Source organism: Arvicola amphibius, chromosome 5, assembly GCF_903992535.2.
Source record: "Arvicola amphibius chromosome 5, mArvAmp1.2, whole genome shotgun sequence".
In the NCBI taxonomy this organism is placed as follows: Eukaryota; Metazoa; Chordata; class Mammalia; order Rodentia; family Cricetidae; genus Arvicola; species Arvicola amphibius.
The window spans coordinates 45022273-45034858 of NC_052051.1; the positions used below are offsets into that span (position 1 = coordinate 45022273).

A 12586-nucleotide genomic window follows, 5' to 3' on the forward strand; every position below is an offset into this window, starting at 1 on the left:
TTTAAAACTTTAAAGAAAGAAACTGAAGAAGACACAAGAAAAAGGAAAGCTCTTGTATAGGTAGAATTAACATAGTAAAAATGGCAATTTTACCAAAAGCAATCTACAGATTCATTGCAATGCCCATCAAAATCACACAAAAAAAATTTTATAGACCTCGGAAGAACAATATTCAACTCATATGGAACAACAAAAAACCTAAGATAGCCAAAACAATCCTGTACAGCAAAGGAATTTCTGGAGGCATCATAATCCCTGACTTCAAACTGTACTATAGAACACAGGTATAGAACTCTACTTTAGAAAACAGCCTGGTATTGGCATAAAAACACAGAGGAAGACCAATGGAATTTAATCGAAGGCCCAGATTTAAATTCACACACCTACAAACATCTTATTTTTGACAAAGAAGCAAAAAATATAAAACAGATAAAAGAAAGCATATTCAAATGCTGCTGGCATAACTGGATATCAACATGTAGAAAAATGAAAATAAATCCATATCTATCACCATGCACAAAAGTCAAGTCCAAATGGATCAAAGTCATCAACATAAAACCAACCACACTGAACCTCATAAAAGAGGAAGTGGGAAATACATTTGAATGCATTGTCACAGGAGACCACTTCCTAAATACAACCCCAGTAGCACAGACACTGAGAGAAGCTATTAACAAATGGGACGTCCTGAAACTGAAAAGCTTCTGTAAAGCAAAGGACATGGTCAACAAGACAAAACGACAGCCTACAGAATGGGAAAAGATCTTCACTAACCCCACATCACACAGAGGTCTGATCTCCAATATGTACAAAGAACTCAAGAAATTGGACACCAAAAGATCACATAATCCAATAAAAAAAAAATGAAATACAGACCTAAACAGAGAACTCTCAACATAGGAATCTAAAATGACTGAAGGACACTTAAGGAAATGTTCAACATTCTTAGTCATCAGAGAAATGCAAATCAAAATTTGCATCTTACACCTGTCTTAATGGCCAAGATCAAAAACACTGATGACAGCTTATGCTGGAGAGGATGTGAGGTAAGGGGACTGCTCCTTCATTGCTGATGTGAGTGCAAACATAACTGCTTTGGAAATCAGTATGGATATTTTTCATAAAATTAGGAAACAATCTACCTAAAGACCCAGCAATACCGCTGTTGGGTATATGCCCAAAGGATTTTCAGTCATACCACAAGGACATATGTTCAATTATGTTCATAGCAGCATTATTTGTAATAGTCAGAACCTGGAAACAACCTAGATGTCCCTCAAACAAAGTATCGATAAAGAAAAGGTTGTACTGCCAGGTGGTGGTGGCACATGCCTTTAATCCCAGTACTCAGGAGGCAGAGGCAGGTGAATCTCTGTGAATTTGAGGCCAGCCTGGTCTACAGAGCAAGTTCCAGGATTGATTCCATAGCTACTGAGAAACACTGTCTTGACAAACAAAGAAGGAGGAGGAGGAGGGGGGGGGAAGAGGAAGAGGAGGAGGAGGAGGAGGAGGAGGAGGAGGAGGAGGAAAAAAATGGAAAATGTGGTACATTTATACAACTGAGTACTGTAGTGATGAGTTGCGGGCTGGTCTGCTTTTTGTCCCGCCCGGCTCCCAGCCACCTGGCTAGCTTATGCCCCGAAATAACAACACACAAACTGCATTCATTTAAACACTGCCTGGCCCATTAGTTCCAGCCTCTTACTCACATCTTGATTAACCCATATCTAATAATCTGTGTAGCACCACAAAGTGGTGCCTTACCGGGAAGATTCTAGCGTATGTCCATCTTGGGCCGGAGCTTCATCATGTCTGTCTCAGAGAGCAGAGGCGGGGCAATTGTCTGAGCCATCTACCTCAATTCCTTCTTCCTGTTCTGTCTACTCCACCCACCTAAGGGCTGGCCTATTAAATGGGCCAAGGCAGTTTCTTTTTTAACAAATGAAATCAACACAAACAGAAGACTCTCCCACATCAGAGTACTACACAACAGTAAAAGATAATGATATCTTGAAATTTGCATGAAAATGGATGGATCTAGAAAGAACCATATTGATTGAGATAACTCAGCCCTGGAACGACAGATATAATATGTACTCACTCATAAGTGGCTTCTAGACATAAAGCAAAGAAGAAAACCAACCTAGACAACAAAAAGTACCCTAATAGAAACATAACATGGATTCACATAGGAAGTAGAAAAAGACAAGATCTCCTGAGTAAATTGGGAGTGTAGGGTTCACAAGAGAGAGTTAGAAGGGGAGGGGAAGGAAAAGAAGGAGACCTCAATAAAAACAATTAAAAATTCATAAGTATAAAAGATAAAAATAAATGCTCATTAATCTCTAGGAGCAGAAAGACTTTCTAAGCTTAGGAAATATTTAAGAGCCTTAGATGTTGTGGTGCATACCTGTAACTCGGCACTCAGGAGCAGAGGCAAGAAGATTGCCACAAATTTGAGGCCAGTCTGGTCCACAAAGGAAGTTCCACGCCAGCCCGGGTTATATAAAGAGAGACCTTGTGTGCAAACTTCGTTTCTATTGTTGAAACAAATACCCTAACAAAAAGCAACTTTGCAAAGAAAGGATTTAGACGTTACAGTTCATTGTGGTAGGGAAGTCACAGTGGTAAGAACTTGAAGCAGATAGTCACACCACATCTAGCTTTAAAATTTGGGTGGATGAGTTGCCAGGCAATGGTGGCGCACGCCTTTAATACCAGCACTTGGGAGGCAGAGGCAAGCAGATCTCTGTGGGATAGAGGCCAGCCTGGTCTACAAGAGCTAGTTCCAGGACAGGCACCAATAACTACAGAGAAACACTGTCTCGAAAATCAAAAAAAATAAAAAATAAAAAATCTGGGTGTGTGGTCTGAATCTCGCTGAGGCCTCCAGAAAATGATTTTCCCACTAGTTGAGAATAAGACTACTACCACAGTTTAAATTCAAATTTGAAACAAGATATAATTAAATATTGGCCAGGTCCATACCTGGGTTCCTGGGAAATGGCCCAGAATTAAGTATGGCAAGGGCTTAAGAAGGAAAACCCCATAATTCATTGCATTTCCCATCAGGTCCAATCGGGCAAGCATGCATCCTGACCTATTTCCTGCCTGTGAACCTCCCACCCACATGTGATCCTATGCAGATGGGTCAAACAAACTTGGTTAGGGAAGTGCGAATGTGGCTGGCTTATTATCTCCCATATTAAAAAAAAATAGCCTCTAGCATTTCAGAAACTGTTCTTGGCAAGGGGCTTTCAGATTAGAGCCATTTTTGTTTCATGGCTCTCTAAGGCATAGTAATTAAAACTTAAAATTTAATTTTGTCTCAGTCACATCTCCAGGAAAAAAACAAAAATGAATAAACTTAAGTTCTAAAGAAGGGCTGGAAATGGCTCAGTGGTTGAAGTATTTGCCCAACTTGAAGTTGAGTGTGGTGGCATAGGCCTTTAATCATAGCACTGTGTGAGTTCAAGCACACCCTGGTCTCTGTGGTGACTTCCAGGTCAAGCTGAGCTACCCAGCCTTAAAAATAAATTAGATTTGTATGTAATGGTATAATGTAGCCTCTGTTCTATTTTACTATACCATACTATTAGGTTACTTTAACTTTATACTAAATCTCGTTTCCATGGTTTTGAGACCAGGTCTCACTGTGTAGCTCAGCCTTTGCTGCAGTTTTATGTAGACCAGGCTGTTTTTTAATTCACAAAGATCAGCCTGCCTTCCCCACCTGGGTGCTGGTATTAAAGGAGTGTCTCACCACACCCCACTCCACTTAAAGAATTTTTTAAAGAAACAAACCAACTATCCAGCCATCAAGCTCAATAAACATTTACTTTAGAACTTGTTTTTCTTCATTCCGTGTGTGCGTGCATGCGTGCGTGCGTGCCTGTGTGTGTGTGTGTGTGGTATGTGCATGTAAGTATGTTTACATGTGTATATGCAAATTGCATGGGCATGCATGTGGAAGCCTGAGGTTGATAGCAAGCATCTTGTTCAGTTATTTCCTCCTCTTATTTTTACACAGACTCTCACCATGTAGCCCTAGCTGCCCTAGAACTCTCTGTGTTGACCACAAACTCACAGAGATCCAGCTGCCTCTGCCCCCTGTATGTTAGGATTAAAGACTGTTCTTCCTTAACCTTTTCAGACAAGGTATCTTAATCACAGCCAGAGCTCATTGATACAGGTCACCTTGCTAGCAGCTTGCTCCAAGGATCTTGTCTCAACCTTGTAAAATTATGCAAGTAATTTACTTCCAAGAATCCAAACTCAGGTCCTCTCTTTTTCTTCTATTATCTTTTATTTCATTCATTTTTTTAATACAGGGACTCTCTTGTGTGGCTCTGGCTGGCTTGTAACTCGCAGTGATCTATTGAGGAAAGTATAGTCTTTTTGTAAAAATTACTTATCTATTTGTTTAGTGTATGTGTGTGTATGTGTGTGTGTATTTTGTGTACATGTATATCTGTGCACCATGTGTGCCTGCTGCCCACAGAGGCCAGAAGAGAGTCTGGATCCCTGGAACTGGAGTTGCAGATGGTGTGAGCTACCATGTCGGTACAGTAGTGGAACCCAGGTCCTAACCACTGAGCTGTCTCCAGCCGTAAGCACAGTCTTTTCAGCAAATGATATTAGAGAAACTATATATCTACATACCAGAAAATGAAGTTGGACTCTTATACCAAGTACAAAAATGATTACTCAAATTGTATCAAAAATCTAAATATGAAAGCGGAAACAATAAAACTCTTAGAAGACACAACAGGGAAGAAGCATCATGACATGGGATTTGTCGCCGACTCCTTAGCCAGAGCCCTGAAAGCCCAGGCAGCAGAAGAATAACAACACAAAGTGAACTTCATCAGAACAAAGCTTTCCAGAAGCTGGAGAGATGGCTCGGTGGTTAAGAGGTTGTTCTTGCAGAGGACCTGGATTTAATTCCCAGCACCCACATGGTGACTTTCAACCATCTGTCACTCTACATAGTTCTGACCTCCTAGACACCAGACACTCATGTGGCATATAGGCATATATGCGAGCAAAACACACATATAAAGTAATACATAAATTATAAAAACCATTAAGTTTTCTAGGGCTTTCTTGCACTGAAAGCCTGATGACCAGACCACGTGGCAGAGGGAGAGAACCAGCTCCCCGGAGCCGCCCTCTAGTCTCCCGGTGCTCACTGTGATCTGCATGCACCCATGTACACACAGATAGACACCATCATTTAATTACATTTTTATTTACTTTCTGGGGTGGAGTTTAATGTGGAGTATGTGTGGAAGTCAGAGAAGAACTTGTGGAACTTGATTCTTTCTCTCCTTCGTGTAGATAGATCTCCAAGGATTGAACTCAGGTTCTCGAGCTTGGCAGCAAGCACTTTTACAACTGAGCTGTCTCACTGGCTCAAATAAATTTTAAAAATTATACTTGCTGAGTATGATGGCATATGCCTGCAATCCCAGCATTTGAGAGGCCGAAGCAAGAAGCTTACTAAGAGTTCCAGACCAGTCTAGGCTATATAACAAAACCCTTTGCAAAAAATAAAGGTAAATTTTAAAAGCTTCTGTACATCGAAGGAGACTCTCAAAAAAATGGAAAATAATCCATCACATGGCAGGAATCCTATCTATCATAAAGAATAGTATCTTAGCTGGGAGAGATGACATAAGCCTTAATCCCAGCCCGGGACTAGAAACAGGACTACCAGAAATTCAGGGTCATCCTCTACTACATAGTGAGGGGAGTCCAACCTGGACGTCATGAGACCATGTCACAAATCTTTCCCCATCCTCCCTAAAACAGTACCTCAGAAGGAATTTGGAAATGACATTTTCAATTTGAGAAAATATATGTCTAAGTCAATGTGACAGTACATGCTTCTGATCCCAGCTGGGAAACTGAGGCAGGATTGTGAGTTTAAGGTTAATTTGGGTTTGGGTGAGACCATGTCCCCACCAAAAAAAAAAAAAGAGTTCCACTATCTCCTATAGCTAGGAGCTGGAGAGCATGTCTGTTGCTAAATTCGGTAAACCCTTTTCTGTTGAGAAGCTGACCGTAGCAGGACTGAAGCCTACAGGTGGACTCTGTTCTGACGCTCCTTTCTCTCTCCAGGACTCCACCAGCGTAGCAGCCGCCCTTGTCATCGACTTCAGAAGCTCACTACTTCCTCACCTCCCAGTTCAGTTCCATGGATCAAGCAATTTTCTGATGATTGCCCTTTTCCCCAAATCAAAGATATATCAAGCATTTTACTCAGAGGTAACATCAGTTGTCTGTCAACTTAGCAAAATAGCCACTTTTTCCTATAGCAATTTAAATGGTAAGATAATATCTTAGAACTAACTGATGGTAATGCAAAGCCAGCCTGGTGGCTCTGTCCTTGAATCCCAGCAATTGGTAGGCAGAGGCAGGTAGATCTCTGTGAATTTGAGGCCAGTCTGGACTCTGTAGTGAATTCTAGACCACCTAAAGCTATATGGCGAGACCCTTTCTCCAAAAGAAGTGGGGATTGGGAGACCTGAAGAGATAGATGGTTCTGTGGTGCGGAGCACTGGCTGCTCTAGCAAAGGACTGAGTCCCAGCACCCACATGGTGACCCACAACCATCTGTGACTCCAGTCCCAAGGCTTCCAATGCCCTCTTGCGGGCAGTACACACATGTGGTACCAAACACACAGACAAAATACTTACACAAATAAAAACTAATGTTTTTATAATTAGAAAGAACGAACATTGATGTGATTCAAGTGAGAGTCGAAGCCCGGTATGGTAGTGCAAACCTGTAATCATAGTACTTAGGAGGTGGGGGCAGGAGGATCGGGAGTTCAAGGCCAGCCTGGGCTGTATAAGATACTCTCTAAAAGGATAAAATAACAAAAAAAAAAATTAAATAGTGTTGAGAAGATTTAGGGAGTGAAAGCATAGCTCGTAAGTGTTGATAACCAACCCTTTTGGTGTTTAAGTGGTGAGGGGTGGGAGCCTACAGAAATGAAATCTGCTTGTCCAATCTTAAGTCCCAATTAAATTTCTTTCCTTTTTGCTGGACAGTGGTGGTGCATGCCTTTAATCCCAGCACTTTGGAGGCAGAGGCAGGCGGATCTCTGTGAGTTCAAAGCCAGCCTGGTCTACAAGAGCTAGTTCCAGGACAGGTTCCAAAGCTACAGAGAAACCCTGTCTCAAAAAGCCGATAGATAGATGATAGATAGATAGATAGATAGATAGATAGATAGATAGATAGATAGATAGAAAGAAGATAAATACATGTATTTCCTTTTTAGCTATTTTATTAAATAATAAGCCCTACTTAGCTAGAGTTCTCTGTCCCACCCTGTGCTGTCCTTCCCTATGAATTGCAATCCCCTTCTTGCCTTTGCAAATGGCCCTACATGATAGTAAGCTTACTAAACATGCTTAGTATATACCGTATATAAGGGAAGGGTTCTGTGTCCCCAGAAGATAGGTGTTACATGCTTGTAATTCCAGCACTTCACAGGTAAAGGCAGGAAGATCAAGAGTTCTGAGATTAACCTCAGCTACATAGTGAGTATGAGGCCATCTTGGGCTATATGAGACCCTGTTTCTAAAAGTAGGGAGGGATGAATGAATTGTGTGATATACTTAGAGACCACCCCCCCCCCCAGTAGCCAAAGCCAGAATAATGGGTAGCATCACAACTGGAAGTTCTTAGAAGGCTGTGGTCACAGCAGCTGATGAACAGCGTCCCTTCTTCAGGACGGAGTCATAGAATCCAGAGGAGCGGGAACAAGGGCTGTCGCTGAAGGGTCTCAGCAGTCACTTACTCTAAGCACAGCCCTTGCTGCCCTGCCTGCCTGCCCCCTGCTTCTGTTCATCTGTCCTACTTGGGGACCTAGACACAACACATCCTTTGGAATCCATTCCCTTCAGTTGTCCTCTAAGGAGCTGTTTCTTTTGAGGCCACCACTGCCTTCTGGTCCTGAACCAGGGAAGAACGTGCTCTTGCAGCCAGAACAGTGCTACTGATAGCACCTTTTGGGTTTTCTGACCTCTGGAAGGTCACAGTCTCTGCTGACAGGAACCCAGAAAGGCATTGCTGGCTCTGAAAAACCCTGAACAAAATTGCTTTCTGGCCTCATTTTTGAAGCAAACTTGTTTGTAATAAGTTTTTCTCTGCACTGACAGTGTTGATTTTCAACAGTCATCAGATCCCATGTGGATTCCATATCCTGTTGTTGGGTTTAAAGTGTTCTTTGTTTAAATTCTGTTTTGTTTAGGTCTTCTCTCCTTGGCAACAGCAGGATAACTCAGGGCTTTCTTTAAAAGTGATCCAGGAAGATGGATTATCTGTGGAACAAAGGAGATTGTAAGTGGCTGTCTCCAGTGTTTGTGCTCAATTCCCAAAGCTTTGTGGGTGTGCTTGCTCTGCAGGGTGACTCACATTATGTAAGAGGGGTCTTTGCTTCTGAAAGGGCCAATAGTCATGTCATTGTTGCCATCATGCAGCTAGCGGTGTGCTTGGGGAAACAGCCGGACAGATGATAGCCAAGCTGGGGATGCGGGTGGCTCCATTAGAAGAGCACTTGCCTAGCATGCAAGATAGGTTTGATCCCAACCAGCATAAACCAGGCATGGGGGCATATTCCTGGGATCCCAGTATTTGCGAATTAGAGGCAGGAAGATCAGAAATTCAGAATCATGCTCAGCTATATAACAAGTTAGAGGCTAGCCTGGGCTACATGAGACCCTGGGGAGAATAGAGGGAGAGGAGGAAATTCACTGATGTTTTATCTAGGTTTCTGCTGCTGTGATAACATGGCCAGAGTAGTTTATTTAGGAAGAAGAATTTATTTGGGCTAAAGAGTCCATGATGGTGGAATGGAGGCAGCGGATGGCTGGAACAGCAGCTGAGAGCTCACACATCTCAAAACCACAGACAGGAGGCAGAGAGAACAGACATTCCCTCTCCAGGAGGCCACACTTCCCTGTTCTCCCCAGACAGCCTCCAGCTAGGGGCTAAGTATTCACATGGTCATGACTATGGGGGACATCTCGTTCAAATCACTACCACTGATAACTAAAACCTGAGACCACTGTCAAAAAAAAAGAGGCCAACCTTCCTATGTGAGCATGCCAGTTGTCATGCCTGATACCTTATTTTGCTTAAGGCTGTGGGGTGTTTAATTTGGAAGTGTTGGTGCTGTTAAATTCTCTGGCTTAGAGGCCTCAGAACTAGTTGTGTAAGGTGCCTTTGCTGTGGGAGCTGTAGCACTAATCTGAGCCTTTGGTGTTACAGGCACTCCTGTGCACAGAAGCTCTTCAGTGCCCTGAGCCATCCTGCAGATGAATGGAGCTCTACGAGGCTGCTGGCAGCCAGACTCCCCGAGCTGGAGCGGTGAGTTCTGTGCATCTGGTGGAGATGTGGAGATGTTTACTCTTGGTCCTTCCTCAGCTCCGTTACACAGAGCTACTTACAGACCTGAAAGGGGGGGTCGTGTCATGCCACGTACACTTTCATGAAAGACTTTCTCCTTAATTTAATTTTTAAATTTATTCTATTTTATATGCATTGTTTTGCCTGCATGTATGTCCGTGTGTGAGGATGTCAGATCTTAGAGTTACAGACAGTTGTTAGCTGCCATGTGGTTGCTGAGAATTGAACCCCAGTCCTCTGGAAAAGTAATCAGTGCTCTTAACTGCTGAGCCATCTCTCCAGCGCCAACCCTCTCCCCTTTTTTGTTTTTTGTTTGTTTGTTTGTTTGTTTGTTTGTTTTTGAGACAGGGTTTCACTGTGTAATCCTGGCTGTCCTGGAATTCGATCTGTAGTCCATGCTGGCCTCAACCTCAGAGATCTCTGCCTCCTGAAAGCTGGGATTAAAAGTGTGTACTACCATCACCTGGCCTGGAAAAAAAATCTTTTTAAGGCTTACTAGCACTTGGGTAAGAAATCGCTAATGTGAGTTGACATGTCAAGCAAAGCTGGTGACAGTGATGTGACAGTTGTCTTTGTTTTTCTAGGTTTCTCCAGCATTTTGCTGTCGGCAGCATTGGTCAGGAGCCTGTGATGCGGACCCATCTTTCAGGCCTGCTGCAGCAAACTGAAATCAGCCCTGCTCACGGATTAGAAAGTGACAAGGTAGAGTTCACCAGACATGCTGAGAATTTACAGCAGGAGAATCGGCAAGCCTGTATCAGTTCACAGGAGCGCAGGTGGAGTCCTTCAGAAGTGTGTCCACCTCCGTGAATACTGATAATTGTATACATGAAACCGTCTTTGTAGAATGACTGTCAGGCCAGACCCCAAGACAGTGGCCAACCCTAACATCGTGCCTTGCCCTCCTGCGTCTCCAGGTCTTTTAAACTCTGCTGTGTGTTCTCAAGCTCTCGCTTCTTTCTGGTTGTGACAGTGATTTAACCTAGCATTGGATGACACATTATGTTGTTAATAAGAGGAAGGCTGCCCATGCTGTAATCGACAGAGTGAGGTGACACTCAGCATTTTCTTCTTCAGAATAGACCTTAATGTGCTCCATTTCCCTCACTTGACTGCCCTCCATTCCTCTGGAAGCTGCATATCATAGTTTCTTCCTGTGCAAGTCTAAAACATGCTCATCTACTCAAGGAAATAGCACTATGCAATTAGAACACTCCGTTTTTCCTTTGGACAGTTCTTCCAGATAAGAGGATAAAGGAAACAGATGCCTGCCTTGAGCTATTTTATTTAAAAAGTGCTATTGTACTGGCCTTTAAGTAAGAGTACCTGGCTGGGTGGATCTTAAGAAGCCCACATCCGGAACTGAAGAGACAGCTCAGCAGTTGGGAACTCTGGCTGTCCTTGTAGAGCAACTGGGTGTGATTCCCAGCACCACCGCTCGCAGTGGCTTATAACTCCAGTTTCAGGGAATTCTTGCTTCCAAGGGCACTGCACACACATGGTATGCCAACATGTATGCAGTCAAAACACACATACACATAAAATAAATAAATGAATAATCCCACACCCATGATCTTGGGTGTGTACCGTAGATGTTTCTCTTTCTCTTTCCATTTGTGCTTAAATCTGTTAAAGTCTTTTCTGTATAAACTCTAATGTTGCTTTTTACAAAAAGGAAATATTTGACTGTGCACATGTAATTTAAGGAACTGAGAGGTAGCACTGAAGAGTAGGGAGCAAGACGGGAAATGCTGGGGTAGGAGGGAGAACACAGTGTGAATTACATTAGTACTTGCAGGAAACCCAAAGGGACATAGAAGCCTTGGTCATGGGATGAAAGAGAGCTTGGGTTTGTGGGTTTCCACAAAAGAAAAGAGATCAGCAGCTGTCTCTGTGCTCACACAAGCAGCTGCTGCCAGATGTCAAGCCCAGCGTTAGTGCACACGATCTGTGACGGGCTGTCTTGATGGTCTCCCCTGGTACAAAACATAACACAGGCCTGTCCTAGTGTTCAGGAGACCGAGACAGGAGGATCACTGCAGTTTTGAAACCGTTCTGGGTGGCATAGAGTTCTAGGCCAACTTGGGCTATAGAGTAAAACTTTTTCTCAATAGGAAAAGAAGGTATCCTGTAGACTGGCCTTTCTAGGCCTTGCCATTGTAATAAATCTGCAAGTGCATGAGTCTTGTCCTCCTCTGCTAGTCTTCCTCATTCAGTAAATTCCTTAAATGACCTTAGACTTGTCTACCTGAGCTAGTATTATGTGCTAGTGTAATGGAGCTAGGACCATTGGTATGGTTCTTCCCCTTTCCTCCATGAGAGGCTTTCAGAGAGCTTATCATACCCGGGAGTTCTGAGTCACCACAGACAGCCCCGCAGAAGCATCTTCAAGATAGCTCCACTGCTCAGCAGTTTCCACACCACTGCAGATGGACATTGTTTTCCCAGACTTTTTTTCTGCTCACTAAAAATGTAGCAAATGTACTATCCCTAAGTGTCTCCTGTACTAGAGGTCTGTGGTCATAAGAAAGTTAGGCTCTCTAAATGCTTAATATTTTAAGTGATACAGTTACAAATGTTCATAGAAATTTGTTTACTACTTACATAAGTGGAATTCATGAACCTTCTTCACACCTACTCTGTAAGGTAAGTAGGTATCTTAGCTTGTGTTCTAGAGCTGTGATAAAATACCATGACCAGAAACAACTTGAGGAGAAAAGGGTTTATTTCAGCTTTCCTCTCTCAGGACACACTCCATCACTGAGGGAAGTTGGCAGGGATCTGGAGGCAGGATCTGATGCAGAGGCCATGGGAGTGCTGCTTACTGGCTTGCTTACTTCCCATGCTTACTCAACCTGCTTTCTTTTTGTTTGTTTCGAGACAGGGTTTCTCTGTGTAGCTCTGGAGCCTTTCCTGGAACTCGCTCTGTAGACCAGTCAGCCTGCTTTCTCATGTAACCCAGGACCACCTGTCCAGGGATGAGCCACCCCGGTAGCTGAGCCTTTTAACAATTTGCAATCAAGAAAATGTCCCACAGACTTGCCTACAGGCCAGTCTAATGGAGGCATTTTTTTCAGTTGAGTACCTCTTACCATTTGACTCTAGCTCCTGTCAGATTAACAAAAAGAAAAAAAAAAAAACAGGAAAAAAGAAAAGAAAAAAAAA

The 12586-nt window shown here is 43.0% G+C and overlaps 1 protein-coding gene across 5 annotated transcripts in view; it reads left to right on the forward strand.

Moving 5' to 3' along the window:
• Dnaaf9 (dynein axonemal assembly factor 9) overlaps positions 1 to 12586 on the forward strand; it is a 148463-nt gene that overhangs the window by 105924 nt on the left and 29953 nt on the right. For all 5 annotated transcript variants that reach the window (XM_038329804.2, XM_038329806.2, XM_038329805.2 and 2 more), the window contains 4 exons: positions 6124 to 6270; positions 8265 to 8353; positions 9284 to 9382; positions 10006 to 10123. In XM_038329804.2, coding sequence (XP_038185732.1) covers positions 6124 to 6270; positions 8265 to 8353; positions 9284 to 9382; positions 10006 to 10123 — 453 coding nt within the window. The remainder of the gene's footprint in view (positions 1 to 6123; positions 6271 to 8264; positions 8354 to 9283; positions 9383 to 10005; positions 10124 to 12586) is intronic.